The 21,153-nt window shown below is 39.3% G+C and overlaps 4 protein-coding genes across 6 annotated transcripts; 1 reads left to right on the top strand and 3 right to left on the bottom strand.

The window, feature by feature from the left end:
• The first annotated feature begins 8,672 nt into the window (after positions 1-8,672).
• On the top strand, positions 8,673-12,464 carry LOC117789906 (BTB/POZ domain-containing protein KCTD3). Its single transcript, XM_034629084.1, has 3 exons — positions 8,673-9,083; positions 9,210-10,641; positions 10,706-12,464. Exons 1-3 carry the CDS (start codon positions 9,022-9,024, stop codon positions 11,540-11,542), a joined length of 2,331 nt encoding a protein of 776 aa, XP_034484975.1. The 5' UTR covers positions 8,673-9,021; the 3' UTR covers positions 11,543-12,464.
• Positions 12,465-12,501: 37 nt separating this feature from the next.
• On the bottom strand, positions 12,502-17,012 carry LOC117789905 (uncharacterized protein PB18E9.04c). 3 transcript variants are annotated; one of them, XM_034629083.1, is made up of 9 exons: positions 16,716-17,012; positions 16,351-16,536; positions 16,168-16,289; positions 15,676-16,104; positions 15,477-15,617; positions 14,785-15,416; positions 13,837-14,116; positions 13,627-13,683; positions 13,379-13,520 (listed from the first exon to the last, which is right to left on the bottom strand). In XM_034629083.1, the coding sequence occupies exons 1-8, from the start codon at positions 16,838-16,840 to the stop codon at positions 13,667-13,669; spliced, it is 1,932 nt and encodes a 643-aa protein (XP_034484974.1). In that variant the 5' UTR covers positions 16,841-17,012; the 3' UTR covers positions 13,379-13,520; positions 13,627-13,666. The 3 variants fall into 3 exon arrangements, with proteins under 3 accessions (XP_034484972.1, XP_034484973.1, XP_034484974.1); XM_034629081.1 differs by lacking the exon at positions 13,627-13,683 and having other exon boundaries at positions 12,502-13,523; XM_034629082.1 differs by lacking the exon at positions 13,627-13,683 and having other exon boundaries at positions 12,502-13,520.
• A 526-nt stretch (positions 17,013-17,538) lies between these two features.
• Positions 17,539-19,166, bottom strand: LOC117791771 (alpha-2-macroglobulin receptor-associated protein). The gene is made up of 5 exons (XM_034631649.1): positions 18,864-19,166; positions 18,592-18,807; positions 18,324-18,534; positions 17,906-18,267; positions 17,539-17,848 (listed from the first exon to the last, which is right to left on the bottom strand). The coding sequence occupies exons 1-5, from the start codon at positions 19,161-19,163 to the stop codon at positions 17,720-17,722; spliced, it is 1,218 nt and encodes a 405-aa protein (XP_034487540.1). The 5' UTR covers positions 19,164-19,166; the 3' UTR covers positions 17,539-17,719.
• Positions 19,167-19,329: 163 nt separating this feature from the next.
• Positions 19,330-21,150, bottom strand: LOC117791175 (BTB/POZ domain-containing protein KCTD9). The gene is made up of 3 exons (XM_034630853.1): positions 20,473-21,150; positions 19,867-19,998; positions 19,330-19,807 (listed from the first exon to the last, which is right to left on the bottom strand). The coding sequence occupies exons 1-3, from the start codon at positions 21,016-21,018 to the stop codon at positions 19,493-19,495; spliced, it is 993 nt and encodes a 330-aa protein (XP_034486744.1). The 5' UTR covers positions 21,019-21,150; the 3' UTR covers positions 19,330-19,492.
• Between the last annotated feature and the right edge of the window lie 3 nt (positions 21,151-21,153).

The following is a 21,153-nucleotide window of genomic DNA, read 5'->3' as shown; positions in this document are numbered from 1 at the left end:
ATGCCTGAATATTAGAAAATTTGAAGCAGTTGTATTTAGCACACTTAAACATAAGAATTTAAAAGTTCAATTTAAATATATGCACAATAAAGCAGTATTACGAAAAAAAAAATATAATTTTGAATTAAATAGGGCCACAAATGCTGAATGTACTTCCCATTAAATAACTCCTCTTTTAAAATGAACTGAATTTGAAATCGCAAAATAAATTTGCATAGGGTTTAAATTACTGCAAAACTCTTTTACTTTTTTTAAATTTGCAGATAATGAAAATAAACAACAATTTGAATTCGTTTCATTCATTTTATAATCAAATTCTGGGTAAGTTTTTTGTTTTATTTCAACAAAATTAATGGCTTGCTGGAATGTAAAAAACACTAACAAAAGTAATTCTGAGAAAAGCACCCATAAAGTATGCACCTGTTTTTGTACATATATTTCGATGTTGTTGGTAACTTTGCTTTGAGCTCCAATGCACACACGGCAAGGACAACAACCTTTTAAAGCAGTGTTTAAAGCAAATTTATTGTGGAAATTCATATTGGCGTGGGAAAAACATTAACAATAACAAATGGACAGACTGGTCCAGGAAAATCTTTTAACTGTAGTTCATAAAAAATGTAAAAACGAGTACGAATATGAGTATGAGTGTGTGTTTAAGGCTAATTGCAAGTCTGAGCATAAATGAAAAATGTTTCATGGTCATAAACGAAATGTAATACAAATAAACAAAGCAGAATTCATTCAGCACAATGCTAACAATTTGCCATCAAATGGTTTTAATCAAAACGAGCGAATAAAAGAAAGGAAAGCCAGAGATGATAAACAATAAGGGAGAATGAACAATGAAGGGAGAAAAATGAAAGAAAATGAGCGTAGAGAGAATGTAAATGCTATGCAAATACAAAAGGCAAACAAGTTATTACTATAATGCCGCCTACTGAATGACAGTTGAGGGGACATAACTTCATATAAAACAGTCGTGCCGAGTATGAATATTAAGTAAAATTCACACACACACACAAAGATATAGACTCATTCACGCACACACATAAAGTTTGTCAATTAAAACTTTTCACTTGCCTGACGTCTTGAAACACGCCTTGAATGTTGGCTTGTAGGCGTGCCCACTAATTGTTTACTAAGTGTTGCCAAAGACAAAATTAACATATCACAGCATGCGTGCAGCAGTCGATGATTCGAGCCATTTTGCCCCTCCTTGATTTTCCCACGCAACTCGCACACCGCAAAACTGATTTGTTAGCCGCGTTAATATTACGTACGTTCCCGTTATTTCCGTTTAAAGCTGGAATACCGGCGCGATTTGCGAGGCGGCCACGGCAAAGGACATCTGCGTTATGTGCGGCTCAACAATTTTGCGCTCCAGCTGCTGTTGCCACTTGTCGTGGCAAGCTTCGTCAAAGCTGCTCGGCAATTGACGACGCAACGCTCGGCTTTACTTTGTGTATTGCTGTCGTGTCTTTCACTTGGTTCGTGTGTATGTGTGCGTGTGTGTGTGTCAGTATGTCAGTGTGCGGCAACTGTTGCTCTTTTTCAAGTTTATTGGCTCACAAGTGTCAAGGGAAGTACGTATTAATGGCAACGTGTTGCAAAAGGCAAAGGCAGCACGCCAAAAAATCGTACGTTACTATGTACGAATTGTAGTAGACAGCGACACATAAATAGTAGTAGCAATTGCACTAATGAGCTGCGGCATGACAGCGTTGCCAGATAAATGACAACTGGAACAACGTTTTGTTAATTTTATTATCTGTTAATAAAATAATGTCACAACAGGTACTTCGTGAGTTTTGAATTAATTCATTTTTTTCAGCTATGTAGTAAGAATTTGATTTTTTTTTAATAATCTTTAAAAAATAGCTGTTTTTTTAATTCATTCCATTTCTTATACATAAATTTGTTTAATTTCTTGACTTTCTCACAAGCTATAAATTTATACAAATTTCATTTAGTTAAAATATTATATTAAGCTAAGTTTACTATAATTATGAATTGTACATGTAGTATATTTATTTGTATTTTCTTAAGCTATTCAAAAAATTTTAAAAGTTTATGTGGATGTATATTTGGTTAATTAAATATAAATTTAATATATTGATCTACTTTTAAGTCTTTTCGATTTTTTATTTAGTTAAATTTCTCAAGTTTTCACAACTTATCAACTCTTTTGTCTTCTGAGTTAAGTTGTTTTATTTCTAGGCATCAAATCAACTCCTTCGGTTCTCAAGTTAAATGCGCTTATTTTATCGTTTGCAATCAATTAATTGAAATGAATTTCTTGAGTTTTATATGCATTTTTTTAAATTTATAGTTTATGTATTTGATTGATTTATTTGTACATAATAATAAATGTAATTAATTTATGTAGATTTTTAGCAACTTTATCCAGCTATGCCTTATGTAATTCTCATAAATGGACTTCAACATTTCCAATTTGTCTCAAAGATAAATAGAAACTCGAATTTCTGTCATAAGTTTTGACATTATCTCTTTCTTGAGCACACAATGTTTACGCCTGCTTCAGTTCAATTTGGTATTGCTTAGCAATAAACAGTAAAAGTCAAGGACCTCAGCACAGGACAACACAATCCACTCCCCCAATAATGGTGGTCATGAAGCTTTACCTAAGTTTGTCTGCTGTTATCGGACCGGGCAGTCGTAAAAAATGCGAACAGATGAAATTATAGCGACGAGCATATGTACTACACACACATACACTTACACACATACTCTTACATATACACACATAGATAGACGCAGATGTTTTTGGCTCAAAGCATGCAAATGGAGACCCTGGTAACATCAAGACCTATACGCATAGGAGAAGCTGGCTAAAAGTGTAGCATACTCCTGAGGGTGCAGTATGTATGTGTGTCTGTTTATCTGTGTCGGTGTGTCTGTGTCTGTGTGTGCGAGTGTGAGTGGTTTTTGTGTCTGTACGTGTGCGCGCTTTGCAACTCAATAAGTTGTAATTTTCTTGGTGTTTTATGTGCCAAAACGACGACGGGGACAACGCGCGAGTGCGCAACGGAAATTGAAGATGAAAGCAAAGCAGATAGGGCACATAGCAGACACAAAACACCTTAAAGGATGCGATGTCCGATTTAGGCGCCTTAACAGATCCTGTGCAACCAGAAACCAGACAACAGGGGAGTACCCGAACCTATACAATGTTCGACGGTGTGGAAAATGGGAAAAATGTGCAAGGGCACGCATAATTGAATTTCAATGTTTAAGTTTTCTTTTCTGTGCATACATATATACACAATGTATATATATATATGTCAGTTTGTTTAATTTGTAAGTTTACTTTTAATTTTACAAGATTCTTGACGACATACCAAATTTTTAGAGTTTATAGCGCCATAAATATTTGCTTCTTTTTTTTTTGGTTTCTTATATTTAATGTCATCTACTATATTTTATACTACACGGCACTAAACGTAAAAATCTCATCTGCTTGGATGTCGCAACATTTTTTAATAAACGCACGTGGAGCTGGCTACAAAAAACACATACACATACACACACACTGACGCGTAGCTATTTGTTAAAAATAATAAACGGTTTTTTAGTTCGCGACTTGTACAACACTGTCAAAGAGTCGCGCGCACTCCGCTTGGCGACGATGTGAACTCGCCAACAACAATCCAGGCACTGAAACAACTTCGGCCTACAAAGCAGGTCCTGGGTGCCCATGCACACATAAACATACACATACATTTAGCTATGACGCTAACTGCGCTGCTGCTGCTGCTACGCATACAAATGCAACTGCCAGTAAAGCAGCAACAATTTCAGGTAAAGCGGCATGGCTTTGTCTGGGCCACGAGAAGGGTGAGCAGCAGAGTGAGCTTATAACTGTTGCTCCAAGAGAGCGCAAGCGAGCACAACGGCGAGAGAGAAAGAAAGAGAGCTGAAAAGTTTTTGAGAGAGAGCGCACTGTCCATATCCAGTGTTGCCGTGCTGCGCGCACGCTCTAAAACTGTTGCGCCTGGTTCTGTTCATCGTCATTATTGTGAGATAATGTTCATTATATTACGCGTAAAAGCTTTCGTGACATAGTTTTGTTAGCACTTTGAAGAGAAGCTTTTACGCCACGCTGTGTGGGCGTTTGTTTATGTTTTCTTCACTGCCAAAGCATGTGCTTCAACTACCCAAACACACACTCACATTTCAACACACCTAGAACCTCACACATACATATGCATGTAACCATTGTGCTGAGCACTTGAAGCAAAGTTTTTGTTTGGCCGCCTGAAAAATGGCGTCGCTTGACCTCAGTCTTGTGTATGTGCATGTGTGTGTGTGTGAGTCTGAGTGCTTGTGCGTCTGTATGTGTCAGTTTGCGCCTTTTGTTATTTCAAGCCGCAACGAATGAGTTAATTTCATGTTAGGCCAGGCCCAAAGTAAAGCTCATTTCTCATGTTGTTTTGTTCCAAAAGACGATAAATGAACAGCCATTTTGAGCATATAATTGAAAGGCAGTATAACAGCGACTTTAAATTTAAAGTATTTGCTGTAAGTAAACAGATAAACAATGATTAACTAAATGATATCCTATAGACAGGTTTTTTATAGTCTTCCCTTTAGGGAGCAATGGATGTTCAGAGAAATATCAGCGAATGACAGAGAATTTTTCTGATTTATATCAACATTTTTAAATTATAATACACTTTTAATAAAATACACCTATAATGCAAATGAAAACTGGTATATTCCTATATTTTAATTTTATCTCTCCCCACATTTCCAATTTATAAAAACCTCAATTTAAAGCTTCTGCTGTTTATAAACAAGCAAAAATGCGCAACTAATAGATATCCCGTGTATATTATTCTATTGTCTTTAATAAACTATTTAATGATATAGATAAGCTCTTCATATTTACTTCTTTATTCATTTTATTATTATAATAATAATGACATTATTTATTTTACTTCAAGTTTTTATTATCCTTAACAGGGTATTAAAATATGTACATTTTATCAAAACAAAGAAAAATATTCTGATGCCGACTCATTACGAGGCTTCATAAGCCAAAAAGCCCCACCCAAAATCATTAGCATATTCTGGCTTGCTATGTAAACAAAGGCGCTATCAAATGCAAAAAACCATTAATTTGAAAAAATTCGCTTGAACTTGAAGCGGAAATGCTGCTGCTGTTGCTGCTGCTGCCACAGTGAGACCAATAAAAAATATGAAAATATAGTCTTTCCACACATTTTTTATCGCAACGCTTTTTACAGAGCAATGGATCAAGCGAAGGGACGAAAAACTGAACGGAGCCGGCGAAGCCCAACGAAATGGCAAACAAATTAAATTGTAATTAATCATTAGGCTCCTCCACAGTGTTGGCAGCACGTGCTGAGCAGCCTATGACAACGGTTCTTCCAGCAGCAGTAAAATATACAGCCAATTAATTACAAAACGCACAAGAGGCCAGATAAAAGCGACAGGCATTTAAGACATTAAGGCTGGCGCCAGCCAAATACCCACAACAACAAAAAATATATGAAAAACAATAGCAGAAAAAAGCGGTGTCAACAAGGATTAACAATTAACACCCAACGTCTGTGGTGTGCCCACTCATATGTAAATACATTAAATTACATTCATAAATTAATTGCATTCATTTTTTATTTTCCCCATTGAAATTTCTCTGTGTGTTTTTGTTGAAATCAAATTGGGGATTGACTTTGGCATACTTTGAGATTTGTACCAGGTATTAGAATATTAATTAAACTGATTTTACTGTTTGTCATAAATAGAACTCTTTGTAAAAAGAACTTGCTCTTCACTCGCCATGCATAATTCAATGGAATTTGCCAACCCATAAAATCCATGGGAAACTTCAGGTGCAAGCTCTACCATTTCTTATTGTATTATTACTTATTTATTAAAATAATGCTTAATTTATGGGGAAAAAGTTTTAAGTACAATATCTTTATTTACGTTTATATCACAGTTATAACTTATTGACCTATTTTCTATCCACAGACACCATTCATATATTATTAATATTTAGAGTTGCGTAGTTATTACAAGAGCTTTTTTTCTTAAACGGCATAAGAACTAGAAAGTGCTATGTTAATGAGCCGATATCAAGTAAGCTTTGCTCTGTACTTGTGTAAGCACTTGTAAGTTAATTTTTTGTTTATTGGAGGGGCCTTTTATTTAAATGAGAATAAGTTTTGCAAGTTTGTAATTCAATTAATGCAATCAGGGAAGCAAACGGAAACAAATATAGGTTCCGCTGTTGTTTTATTTTCAAAAGATATAAAATTGAGTTCTGCGGCAAAAAATTATTTGAAGAAAGTTTATAAAATTTAAATGGAGAATGAATTTAAAGCCCAAACCATGATCGAAGTGACATTCCGTTTGAAAATCGGTTGAGTTTTGATAAAGTTATGACAGTTTGAAGTAAGTCAGACTTTGAATCCACAAGCTTACAAGTCAAAATTTTCGTTCAATTTCCCATGATTTTTGACAAGAAAATGAAACGTCTCAGAATCAAGTTTAAAGTGTTGTTTAATGGTAGTTACGATATAAGGAGTTGGTAAAAAGTGAAATATTGAGATTTAAAATTTTCAATTTTTAAAATTTCAAAGGGGGGGACCCTTTGCATCTAAATCAATGTCAAGATAACAATGTGATATTCAAGCCTTAACAAGTTTAATGGGCAACAAGTTGCGTAAAGATTTATTGATTTGCATATTTATGAATTTGCTTTTAAATATGTTTGTATTTATCCATCCATCACAACTACTCGTTGTACTATGTTATTTATGATTGAAGCTAACTCGAACAAATCCCAGAAATAGAAATCGAACATCCTGTGCATAAACACAAACACAAACACACACTCACGCATGCATGTGAAGCTGTGTATTAGCACACAACACGCGCCAAGATTGGCTCACTTTAATATGCAATACACACACACACACATGTGTATGTGCTTGTTAAGCATTTGCTCGAATTTGGTTACACGCGTTGTTTCTGGCTGTAACTGTTGCCGTGTTGAGGTTAGTACCCCTAACAGGACAATCAACCAGTCAGTCAGTGCTGCCAATTTAGATATTTTATAGCTAGTTTTGAAAGTTGCTTTAAGACGAAAAACTCTCTGTTTGAAATATCTATTTAACTATATTAAGCCATTCACTTATTTTTTTGTATCTTTGTGCAAAATGTCTGGACGAATTTGACAAAGTAGACAAAATAATGGAAATTTTGTAATTAGATATATATTGGTTGTATAAAAAAGTTGGCTAGTTTTTTAAGCTATTTTTATTGGATGCTTTCGCAGTTGGCAGCACTTCTCGGGTTGTAATCAGTGGAGGGGGTGAAGTGGGTGGGGTATGTATGCTAACGTGTGTGCGTGCGTTTTTGTAACTTGTTACACATTTTGCCGCCATTATTTCTTTCATTTACTTGAATTTGCCTTTATTGTTGTTTGCTCGAGTGCCGTTATCATTTGTCGGTTTATTTTCGCCATATGTGTCGAGGCTCCCACACATGCTGCTTTCTTCCTCCTCCTGCTCTTCCTCCTGCCCCTTTTAGGGCACAGCCACTGCGGTTTATGCGCTCTGCTCCATTGGGCCCCCTAATGCCCTGCGATTGCCACACAAACAAAAAAGAAAAATAAAACTGGTAAAAAGGTGCTGAATTAGCACGCCATCCTCATTGTCCTTCACTCTTCGCCGGTTGTCCAAGTGCCCTGAAAAACCACTTACCAAAGGTTAGTAGTCCCCCATGCAATTGTGAATAAACCACAATAGGCACATGTATGCATGTATACACATGTGCTTACGTTACTTACATTTTGTATTATTTTTTATTATTTATTATTTTTGCAGCTGCCGCAGAGCATGCAAAACTTTACTTGGCATAACTATGCTGACTTCACACTGCGTCACAAGGCGCCAAAGATCTTTTGGGTCACTGGAAAGTGACTGTCAGTTACTGCTGATCGATTAAAATTTATAATCGATAATTTAATATTGATAGCTGTGCTTATGATACAATGACAATAATTTTAAAATATTTATTAATTTAAGGAGAAAGAATATTTTCTTTTAAAACGGCAGCTCGATTCCGTTAAACACCAATCAGCGTTACCATATGAAGTTAATAAGGTTGAATGCCAACACAAACGTTAATGTGTCGCCATCTCTTGTCCGTATCCGAAAAATACGTCACCTAGCGTATTGCTTTTACAATTATGTGATTGCCATTCACAGCGAAACACGGATCACAATCTACAAACGCGCTCAATTTCAATATTTTTAGGTATTTAAAAATAATTCCACAAAAAAAAAAATAACAACTTATTGAAAATGTTGAAATAGAAATTAGATCAAATAAAGCTCAATATTTTTATGAAAGCAGAGAGTTCGTTGTGCCTCAGGTGGGAAAATTGTGTAACAACGTTTTTATTAAACTTAATCCAAAATTTTTCAAAATTTTATCAAAAATATTCAAAATTTTAGATTTTAAATTATAGAAGTTTCAGGTAAAGCTCAGTTTGGAAATTGATCCCAATATGGGCTTTAATTCGTGAACCAAGCCTACCAACTCGCTTTTTTTTCTACTATGACTGTTAAGAAAAGGTGGCAGCACTGCTTTTTATTTACAAACATATGCACAAACTGTAAGCAAGTATTTGTATGCATGTGTGAATATGTTTATGTAGTGCAGCGTAGCTAAAGCAAATAAAGAAAACGTAATTCCAAAAATAAAGTGGTCGCTCATTTAAACGAATAAACTACGGCAGCTAGGCAGCCCTCAAGCAGAGTGATATCAACTAATACAGAGAATAGACTCACTGCAATTGCAGTCGTCAGCGGGACAACAACTCGCAAAAAGCGACAACGACGACAACGACAATAAAAATAAGAAAAGAAAAGCACTAAATCGAAGCCACACAAATAGACGATTAAGAAATTGGGTTGACGCTGCTGCTGCTGTTGCTGGCGGCAGCTGTGAACAGTATTTGGCATGTCCTACTTTATGCACAGTGCCAGCGGCGATTTAGTTAATCTCAATGTGGGTGGTCAACGGTGAGTAAAAGGGTCTTGAAATACATAGTTCCAGTCAACTTTGATGACGCATGCAGTAACAAAAGACAATGATAACACCACTCTTCTCCCTTCCCCCATTTGTAACCCCCTTTATATCTATTGCAGCTTCTCAACATCACGACAAACGCTTACGTGGATACCGGATACATTCTTTACGGCTCTGTTGAGTGGACGCATTTCCAGTCTGCGGGATGAGCACAATGCCATATTTATTGATCGAGATCCCACGCTCTTCTCCATCATTTTGAACTATTTGCGGACCAAAGACATTGATATCAAGAATTGTGAAATACGTGCACTGCGTCACGAGGCGGAATATTATGGTGTAACGCCGCTGACGAAGCGTCTGGCCTTGTGCGAGGACCTTAACCACTCCTCCTGTGGGGATGTTATCTTCTATGGCTTTCTGGCCGCACCAGCCATGCCGCCAAATGATGCACTCCAGGCCACCATAGAGGTAAACAGTCAAATGGAGCCGAGCACGTCTGGCGGTGCGGGAGCACGTCCTGGTTCCATGGTGCGTGTGCCCGAAACGTCGTCCGCTTCGTCACGTCATTCCTCCACGCATTCACGTAACTCATCCTGGGATTTGCGCTGCGGACGTGCAGCCAACGGTGCATCTAGTTCCAATGCTGCTCCTGTGGCCCCTCCAGCTGCTTGGAACGCGACAGGAGGACATTCCCGGAATGCATCCCTTGACTTTATGCGACACTCGCGCAATTCCTCCGCGGATCTGAATAAGGTGATCCGAAATGAGGTGGGTTTGGTGTTCAGTCCCACACAGAGTTCGAATTGGACGCCTCCGTTGCGGGTGCAGATCATCAAAGCTCATCAGAATTGGATTGCCGTGGCCTATGCCCACTTTGTGACCTGCTATCGGGTCAAGGACTCAAATGGTTGGCAGCAGGTGTTCACATCACCGCACATTGATGCGGCCATCGAACGCATTGCCATCAATTCCAAGGTGAACACATCCACGGCTGAACCGATGCCCAGCAAGATGATTGCGATATCCTACGGCAGTCAGATACGATTGTGGAGCATCCAGGAAGGTGGCAACAAGACGGATATTGGCACCTTTAATCTCAATGTGCGTGTCGAGTATCTGTTCTTCATTGGCAGCCAGTTGGTGGCGTTGTCCTCATCCGGCAAAATTGGTGTCTGGCATGCGATGACACAACACTGGCAAATCCAAGATCTGGTGCCGGTTTTATCCTTCGATTCAGCGGGATCCTTTCTGCTGCTTGGATGCAACAACGGTTCCATTTACTACATTGATATGCAAAAGTTTCCCCTGCGCATGAAGGATAACGATTTGTTGGTCACCGAACTGTACAAGGATGTCAACATGGATCCCATTACAGCCATATCTGTCTATCTGACGCCCAAAACATCAAGTATAAGCGGCAATTGGATCGAAATTGCCTATGGTACCAAATCGGGAGCTGTGCGAATTATTGTGCAGCATCCGGAGACAGCTGGACATGGACCACATCTCTTCGAGACATTCTTTGTGCACCAGAGTCCCATAACCAAGGTGGGGTAGCATTCTTTACTCCTTATTTAAACTAGAATTAATAATTTAATTGAATTACTTTCAGGTCATGCTCTCCGAGAAGTACTTGGTGTCCGTCTGCAGCGAGTATCATCATGTGAGAACCTGGAGCTTGACCCGCTTCCGTGGCATGCTCTCCACACAGCCAGGCTCCACGCCGGAGGCATCCTTCAAGATTGTCTCCTTGGAGGCCACGGACAGCAACTATAGCTATGCGGCAGGCAATGATTTCGGACCCTATGGCGACTACGATGACATGATATTTGTGCAGAAAGTTGTGCCCGAGACGAATCAGCTTTATGTGCGTCTAGCTTCCAACGGTGATCGCGTTTGTGTGGTGCGCTCCGTGGATGGTTCGACCATCTCGGCATTCTGTGTGCACGAATGTGAAGTGTCCTCCAGGATGGGCTCGAGATTTATACTGACAGGACATTGCAATGGCGCCATACAAATGTGGGATCTGACAACAGCACTGGCATTGCTCAACAAGGATGAGCCGCAGCAGAAAACCTCTGGCGGACCCGACACCAACGAGCTTCTCCGCCTACTTGACCAGTGTGAAATCAGCAATTCATCATGCTCAACACCTTGTATGTCACCGTGCCTATCGGCTGTGGGCGGCGGCATGGTCACCTCAATAGCCCGAATGAAGGCCAGCAATATAGCGCTATTGAATCGTGAGCCAAGTCAACAGCCAGTGGCACAGATGCCACCTGCACCTGCACCGGCACTGCAACCGGTGGCACCACAACAACAACAACAACACCAACAATTGCCACCGCCTGTGGCCGCTGTGATGGTGGCAGCAGCAGCTGGAGGAGCAGGCGGAGGAGCAGGAGCTGCTGTGGTGCAGCCGGGCGATGGCAATGCCAACAATGAATGAAACGTGGAAGCGGCTGTTTCGGCGCTTGTCGGGCGCGTTTCATCGTTTACATTTCATAGATGTAGTTTGATCTTTGATTATCAATACATATTCCTGCAGTTTGTGCTCTGCGCATTCATCTATTATCTGTGGATAATGCGCCAACGCTCAGCGAAAGTGGAGGGAACGGACAGAGAAGGAGGAGGAGGAGGGAGCATCAACTGACTGCATCCGGCATTTACCTAAATCAAATAATCTCCCATATACATACAGACATATATATATATTAAGACATATAGACATAGCTTTTTGTGCTCGATGTGGTTGCAAATTTGCAATTTATGCTCGTTATGATTGATGTTACTTACTGTCCACAGTCTTTGTCTTTGTTGCGTCATGTCTGCGTAAATAAATACATAAAATATACTATATATAAAATGAAAATCCAATTTATAAATGTCATCAATAATTTATTTAACTTGTAGCTTAATTAACTTGATGCTCGAATACTTGAAAGTTTACTTTCTCTACACATAAACAATGGTTTTTACAGTTCCATATGCATATGTAAATGTCGTGTGTGTGTCCATTCAATAAAGTTTAAAAAAAGCAGCAAAAAATGCCAACATATAAAAAATATACAGTTTATATATTATAATTATAATCTACACGTATTTAGTAAAATTTATTTTTCGTTTACTTTAATATCTGCCTGCGAAATCTAATCAATTTAAAAAATAAATCGCTTTAAACTGCGCGCTTTCAATTGAACTAAATTAGGACGCACTGGTATAGATATACAAATATGTATATAGAGATATAGATTCTCATACTCATTGCATGAGTAGAATATTATTATTATTATTATATTGATTATAGTCAAAGCGCATATCTATTAAAATTGTAAGCCCTCTTGTTATCTTTTAGGGTTGAAGTGTAATTATCAAAGTTAAACATACAAATACTTTGTACATGGAGTTTTCTTTTGTTATTCTGTTATTTATAAACTTATACTCTAAGCTAGCTAAGGTCTAAAGAGCAAACCGATATGAAGCATGCATTTCTTGGGGAGCAGGTCAATGAACTGTGCGATTGCTGTGCATTCAAAAAATATGTGATATGTGCGTTTTTATAAAAGAATGAAATTGCTAAGCAAAATAGGTTGACGTTAGTGTTGAAGGAGATCCAGCTCAATGGTGTTACACCTGAAAGTAATCATCCACCAGCAGCTGTTCACTGGGCGTGGTGCTTTGCATCTCTGGACTAAGCGGGCTGCTCGTCTGTGTATTATTATCCGATTCCAGACGTTCATAGGCATGATCCGAGTTGTCGTTGCTGCTGCTGTTGTTGCTGTTGCTGCTGCTGTTGTTGCTACTGGTATTTGTTGTGGTTGTTACATTTAAATAACATACAGATTCATAGTTGGGATCCGTTTCACTGCCCGTGCCCGTCAAGGATTCATATTGCGAGGATACGGGCGTGGTGCTCACATTGCTGTTGCTGTTGCTGGTCGTCATGGACAGACTGTTAACCATTGAGGTTGAATTCGGTGTAATGGGTTGACTACTTCCGGGCGTGCTGGCGGCATTTTCGGCAATGCGCGCATAATGATCCGTTTCATTAGGAGCAGCTGTCAAATGTGCCTTCGTTTCCAATATGCTGGCATAATTATGATTCGCATCCGCGCCTGGTATGGTGCTATAACCGCCACTGCTATCAACCGCATCGACAGTTGGACGCTTCTTCTCCAGCACTTTGGCATAACCATCATCTGAATGGGCGCGACTCTTGAGCACCTCATAGTTTGGATCATAGTCGGACTTTTTGGCATCATCGTCATTAATGTGGGGCGTGGCTTGCAGCTGCTCATAGCCAGGATCATTGTTGCTCAATGGCGGACACGGTGGGCAGTTTATAGTCTCATAGTGCTTTGTGCTTTTGCTGGGCGTATTTGTTGGCAACTGGACGCTGCTGTTGTTCTGTTGTGTCTGACTCGAAGCTGCTAAGGAAAGCACAACAATGCAATTAGTTTAATTATTGTGTGTTTTTAAATTAAGTTATCCAAGCTAAGCTAATAAGTGAGTCCATTTAGTTTTGATACTAACCAGACAACAACTGACGAAATTGTCGCAGCGCGTTAATTTCTCATTTTGGCAATTCAACTAGGGTTCAAAAAGATGGTCAATGAAAATGGAAGCAAGACACAAGTAGGAGAGAAAGACGAGAGGAGACAGTTTGGGCATATTAAAAGGTTACACACAGTTCAACAGGGATTTCATATCTTATTTCTGTTGCATGTTACATGTGGCATTTACCTGCTTCCTGTTGTCGCTCCTTTTGCAGCATGTTGGCCGCATAACAATCCGACTTGCGATTCTCATTTGACAGCTGATTCGGCAACTGGTTCTGTCCATCCGCTGGTATCGTCTCATAGCCATGATCCTTGGCAGTATAACTATTACTGCGCACGCGACTTTTATCGCCAGGTGTCGCCAGCTTCTGTGTGTCCATCAGAAGCGCTGCTGCCGCACTGTCCAGGGGACTGACGCCTAGCGTATCCGGCGGATGCGAGGAGAATTTGTGCTTCTTCATCACCTGCAAAACGAAAGAACAATTTGGCAACTCATGCGAATTTGAATACTTTTATCAGAATTAAAAAAGACATTCAGGGTAACCAAATTTGGAATGAAACAAATGGAAGCAAAAACTAGGAAATGCAATTGTGAAATCTGTTTAGAGTAAAAAATTAGAAAATATCTAGTTCATTAATAATGAGGAAAGTAGCTAAGATATTTTGGACTCAAACTGAATTTTCGTTTCAATAAGAAAATAATATATGCATGTTCTTTTGTTGTGTAAATACTAATCAATATTTATGTCCAAACATTTTAAAACTATCTAATGCATCTACTTACGCCGATTTAAATGTAGGTGTTTATTCATTCACAGTTTATTTTGATTATTCTAAATATTTGTAACGACTAATAACGACTAAATTCAAAATCTTAACCAAAATTTTAAACACAAACAGAAGTGCAGTAGCCTAAAAAAAAACTTTTGCTAATTTTTTAATACTTGACTCTCCAATATTTTTTCCAATTAGGGTCTTCAAATTTATTCCTAATTTTAGTTTTCTATTAATTTTCTGCTTATTACAAGTTTCCTAGTTTTGTGTTACTAAATTTGTTTCCACAATATTGGTATTCTTGTTCTATGAAAAAGAGAATTCAAAAGAATGTTAGAAATGGCTCAAGCAATCTCACCTTGGCATACATGCCCTCAATGTTCCTGTTGCCCTCCACATCTTTAGATGGACTTAGACTCTTGCTGTGCTTGCGCTGTGGCGATGCATCGCTAGCTTCAGTTGAATCATTGCTGCCTTCAATAGTTGCTTCAATAACAGATATAACCGAGCTGCGTCCAGATGTTAAATTGCTGCTGCTTGCCGCCGAGTGCAGATGATGTTGCCCCTGAGATTGGGTAAGACTTGCTTTAGGAGTTGGCGGTAACGGTGAGTTGGCCTGACGTTTCTCTGGCTTGGGTGAGCCCAAGTTGCACACCGATGACGATGAGGAAGCCTGTCGTGAGTGCATGTGTGCGCGCAAGCTGTCCACATGTGGAGGCACAGGTCCAGCATGCTCCATGCTGCTGCTGCTCACTCTATGCGAGGATGCGCTGCCTGTGCTTTGATTTAATGGTGGCAACTGTCCACTGCTCGCTTGGGAAGCATTGCCTGCTGATAAACTGCTGCTGTTGTTGATCTCGACGGCGACAACAATGGGATTTGCCTGCATGGGCTGGATTTGTGCATAGGTTTCTGAGCCGCTGGTGTAAATATCGGTGGCATTTGGAATGTGACGATTATTAGGATCCTCAATTGCCGCATAGGTTTCATCTGTAAATAAGTGTGGAGTAATTAATAACTAATAAGATAAATAAAAGCTTCTTAGCTCACCCGAATCATCAGAGACAGTTGCATAGTGCGAATCATTGACATCACGGGTAAGCGTTGCATTTCTAGCCGTCAATTTACTTGGAGGCTGCTGGGCGAGAATGTTGGCCAAAGGTTCTCGCACACTGATGCTAGTATATCCCTCTGTGGATTAAATAGAAGTTAGTTCAGGGTCGGATTTGTGATCGAGTTTTGTTTTTACTGGAAGAATCTTGTGAATCGCCGCTGAAATGTTGATTTGCAATGGGCGGTGTCATATAAGGCAGATCCTGACTGGCCGAAATCATGCCTGCAATGGCCGAAGCAGCTGGAATTTCCACCTGCGGCGTCAGCTCATCGTTCAAGTGTTGTGTGGAGCCGGAACTCAGCTGGGAGCCACGTGGCAATGAATCTGTGCCATGCTGTGAGCTGGCAGCTTTGCTGCTGGCAGTTGCTGTCGAAGATGCGGCTGCAACAGCTGCATTGGAAGTGGACGGTGCATTCAGCTGGGCATACGGATGCTCGGTGGCACGCACTTTGGCATAGTCATGTGGCAAGCCCTTGACACGCGAGTACGGGGAACTAACATCATCCGCCTGACTGATGGAACTGTGCTGTGAGACGCTTGTTTGCTTCTTGAGACTCGGCTGAGCTGTGGTTAGAAACAGGACAGGATTAGCAGGCTAAATAATGATTTATACTGGTATTTAATTACGGCTCTGATTGTGCGCACTTGCAAGCTGCTTGTCGGCAACGGTTTCATACAACTCCGAGCCGTTATCGTTGTGCTCCGCCACGGGAATATCCGGCAGGCTGCGATGTGCCGCCGTGCTGGATCTGTAAGAGGAAGTATTTATATTAAAGAAGTGCATATGATTTACATGGGTATGTGAGTTACCTCTTTTCTGAGTCAGCATTTGAGACTGTAGATGCATTTAGCTCTGCTTGTGACTCACTGTTGTGCACCAGGCTGTTGCTAGTTGCAACATTATTCATTCCATTATTTGCATTGTTGCTGCTCACCACAATTATCTCGTCCGGGTTCTTCAGCTTAACCATGCCCTCCAAGCCAAGCAAGTCATTTCTGTGTACAAATCAAATGCATTTTAATTAGGGTTTCAAGAGTTGTTTTCTTTTGGCGCGAGCTCATCCAACTGGAACTGGGACGTAACTTTCACTCCCCCAAACAAACCAATTTGGATAGGCATCGAATATCGAATGCAGAAAGATTTTACAGCTTACTGCAATTTGTTGTATACTTACTTTGGTATTCTTTTCTTACAGCAGAGACAATTAAAAAACATTACAATTAACGTAAGCGTTATACTCAGCGTCACGAGGAGATAAGTGTAGGCCTCCAAATTGCCAAATTTTGTTGTTTCCACCATGCCTACATCTATACACCACAAATACGCACTTTCTATACAGTATACTTAGTAATAATAAAAGCACAGTTTTACTGCCCCATGGAACGTCACAAAAAGCATTGCACTTTACAACTAACAATAATTATTCAATTGTTTTACATATTTTTTTTTCTTTGCTGCTTTTGCTGATGCAGTTGCAATCACTGCTGCCAACTTAGCTATTTTATAGCTAGATCTGGCTATTTTCAGAATTTGTTTGCTACAAAAATGTCAAAATTGTTGTTAGCTGGAAATCTGGATATTTTAAATATATATTCAGCTAAGTTTTACTATTAATATTTTTGATAAAAATGTGCAGATCAGCCCAGAAACAGAAACAGTTATTGTTTCTCCTAAAAACTTGCCAGCACTTGTGTGGAACACTGCCACCAGGTGCAAGGGCTGCCATCGTACAAAATTTCCCGATCTGGCAACTTGTTCTAATTTAATCAAATTAAAAATTTGGTTGCGTTTGTAACTTCTTTCCCCTGTGAGTGACGAACTTTAAACCTTCATGAAAATGTTTTCCTTAATTTAATCTAATTTCGAATTTTAAATTTTCATCAAATTATTAATTTTTTTTCAAAGTTTTTGCATATTGAAATTTACGTTTACCTACATTTAAATGAAATATCCATTTGCCACTACAGGGTGGCAACGCCCAATAAATACACAATTAATTTTCAACTTCATTTGTTTTTAATTCATTTGTTAACATAATAAATGCGCTTAATAGCTGCTTGGGATTTGGTATAAAAAATTAGTAAACTAGGTTAGTGCTTAGCGGAAAAATTGCTTCAGAGATTATTTGTAACTTAAATTAATTTGCTCGCTTGGAAAAATCATGGAGAATTGAATGTTTCAAAGTTCAGTATGTTTGAAAATGGTTTTCTCAATATTCTCTTGCAGTTTTTCGACCTTTCGTGTTTGTTTCTTTAGCTGATCCTCCATGTCTTCAAATCTATTGCTCTTGTCCTTGTGTTTTTCATCCTAAAAAGAGATACACATTAACAATTTGATATATTTAAGAGACTGATTCATTGATACCTTATATTTCTCCTTATGCAGGGCATGCTCCGCATGCAAATGACGTAGTTTTAACAAGCGACTCTCAAAATGATGCAGTTCGGTTTTAACGGAAGCCAGTTCCTTATCCGTAAAGTTGCTGGATTGCGCCACACGCCACAATCCCTGCACCTTGGGTTCAATAAAGTCTTGGCTGTGTGGGCCGGAAGATACCAGACGCTCCAAGCGATCATAATGATCCTTGATTCCAACATGATGACCACGCAGCGAGTTCAAATCATTCTGGAACTTTTTAACATTCTGCTCGTGTGTGGTGATCTCATTTTCGTTGGGATCATTAGAGATGAGATTGTAATTATCCAAGTCTTCGGTATTGATTGCATCTATATTATAAAAGTAAATATATTATCTCTGTAGAGTGTGTGCTATTAAAGCTTACTTTCATGCTTATCCGTATCCATGGTGCCAACGTTCTCCAGCAAACTATAGTAGACATCAACCTTATCTTGATGATGATCAAACTCCTGCTTTAAGGATTTCAATTCATCAGCCGTAAAGCCTGAGATTTCAGCCTTTTCCCACAATCGGTTTAGTTTTTTGTCCTTAAACAGACTTTTATTCTTATGGCGTTCCTCGGGATCATGAAATTTCTGTAAATATCAAAGATAAGTATAACAAAATCGTATATCAAATTATATATGTGTTACTTTGTAGGGCTTTGTTTTCTCCACATCCTGCGTATCGTCAAAGTGTTCTAGCAAATCATAGCTGCTCATGATGCCAATCAGCTTTTGGCGCAATTCATTCTCCTTTAGACCATCCTTGTCTTTGACTTGGGAGCTAATCTGCTTCCATGTAATCTCCTCCTTATCATGTATTTTCAGCTCCATGTACAAAGACTTTATTTTGCTTTCAGTCAGACGCTGAATGAAACGAAGGTTAATAATAGATTTTATTTTCTCGTCAGGACTGCACTCACATTCTGCGCCTTTGCCCAAACGAGATTCAATTTGGCCATGCGAAATGGCCGCTGAAGATTCCGAATTTCCGGCTCATATTTTTCGTCGACAATTTGTTTAAAATGCGGATCGTTTGCCTCCTTGCTGTACTTTTTGCTCTGCTTCTTGTCGGCATCCGTAGAATGCGTTGCAACTAAAAGGCACAGGGCAACAAGTGCCACAGACAAGTGACACGTTTTCGCCATAATTCTTCTGCAAAACTGATCAAATCTTCTTAAAGTCGACGACTTCAACTTGTAGAGTATTAGAAGGTTGCCCATCCAGTAAAAATTGTCGATATGGCTCGATTTCTTACCTATAAAATAGGTACATTTATGAAAAACGATACATTGAATAAATTTGCGTTGCTATAATTTTCAATCGATATATTTATCGAAAGACAGGGCTGTTATAAGCGCGGTAAAAAAAATTATTTAAAATCCAGTGTAGCGTATTTAATACTGTTTTATTTAACGTTCTAGGTCTTATATACAAATAGGTATTTACAAATATTAAGTCAAGACCGCAATTTACCTACGCATCACATAATAGAAAACCCAAAATAATTGCACATTGTGATGTCCCCTTTGGCTTAAAAGGTATTTAAAGATTAACGTATGGCCTGCGACATATGTAAAGGCGTAACCATCAATGCCAGCTCGGCATCCTTTAGATTGGCACCACGTAAATTGGCCTCCTGCAGATCGCTTCCCGATAAATTGCAACGTTCCAAGTCGGCTCCAGCCAAAACTGCGGCACGTAAATTACAATTCTTCATATTGGCATTCTTAAGATTTGCCACGCGCAAATTAACACCTGCCATGTTACTGCTCTCCAGGCAGGCTCCCTTCAGATTTACGCCCTCCAGATTGGTGCGCACCCCTGTGGGATCCTCGAAGTTGCAGCCACGCAAATTGGCACCTTCCTAAAATCGAATCAGTTAATACAAAGATAATTAACTTAAATTTTCTCGATTATTTTTACCATATTTGCACATAAACCGCGCACTGAAACCAACTGTGCGCATTCCAAATTGGCATATTGAAGATCTGCTCGCTCCAGGCAGCAGTAATTCAGATTTGTGTGGGATAAATTGCAACGCGACATATTAGCATACTGCAAAATAAAATAATTAGAAAATGTAGTAAGAAAGATAGATTTAATTTCCTAACATTGCCCCTTATCCAACTCTCCACTGATTGTTCCTATCGCAGTTATATGATATAACAGACTGTATAAGACCATTCTAAATACAATATATGTGATATTGGTTACGATATCTTAAGAAAGAACAAAGTTTTTCTTCCTAAAGATGGATTTTCGAACGATCGTTCCTGTGGCAACTATTTGATATAGTGAGCCGATTTGAACGATGTACTGCCTGCAGTAAAATGCACGATGTGTACCAAGTTGCATCAAGATAGCTTCAAAACTAAGTAATTAATTACATAGAAACAGACGGACATGTCGACTCAACCGTCGTTCTAACCAGGAATATAAATAGGGTAATGCGTCATACATTGCATAACTGACATGACATAACATGACTATAACACTCGGCAGTATTAAGAAGAAGTAAGGAATTCGCACCTTAAAGTTGATATTACGGAAATCCAGTTTGCGAAGATCAGCGCCAGATAGATTAATGCCCTGGAAGCGCAGCTCCGTAATTGCAGATGTCTGAATGATTGCTTTAATCACCTCCATGCGTGTCAAGGGTCTGTCGTCCAGCAGCTGCTCCTGCTCGCTCAGCTTCTCCTCCAGGTGAGAGACCAGCGAGTAGATTCCAAAGAAACGCGCCTCCTCCAGAACGCCCTTTAAGCTAATGTTACTCTCACATACGAACTCCCCATGACGCAGATAATTAATAATCGGCTCAAAGTAGCGGGCACTCCTATCTATCAAGTAGGCGCCCTGTTCGTCCTTCTCGCTGGGCATCATGCCACCGTCCTGGAGAAACATCCTCGCCAACATTGAATCCGGTTCACGGCCAACTAGTGTATCAATTGTTGTTGTATAAATTTTCCCACCGACATTCAGTTTTATCCATTTATTTGATGGAAAAGTGTTTACGCTGGGCGTTTCACATAGTGCAACAACATTAGATGCATTTTCTGCGCTTCCATCGCTTTCCATTGAGTTAATTTTCTTATTTGTTTTGTTGTGATTCCTTTTTTCCTTTTTTTTTTGTTGCTGCGATTTCCTCAGTTTTTGTTTGTGCGAACGGCAAAATGGATTGATGTGGCAACACCATTTTGAGCAATCGACATA

Source organism: Drosophila innubila (assembly GCF_004354385.1).
Source record: "Drosophila innubila isolate TH190305 chromosome 3R unlocalized genomic scaffold, UK_Dinn_1.0 2_E_3R, whole genome shotgun sequence".
Lineage (NCBI taxonomy): Eukaryota > Metazoa > Arthropoda > Insecta > Diptera > Drosophilidae > Drosophila > Drosophila innubila.
This window is presented reverse-complemented; position numbering and strand designations above follow the sequence as displayed.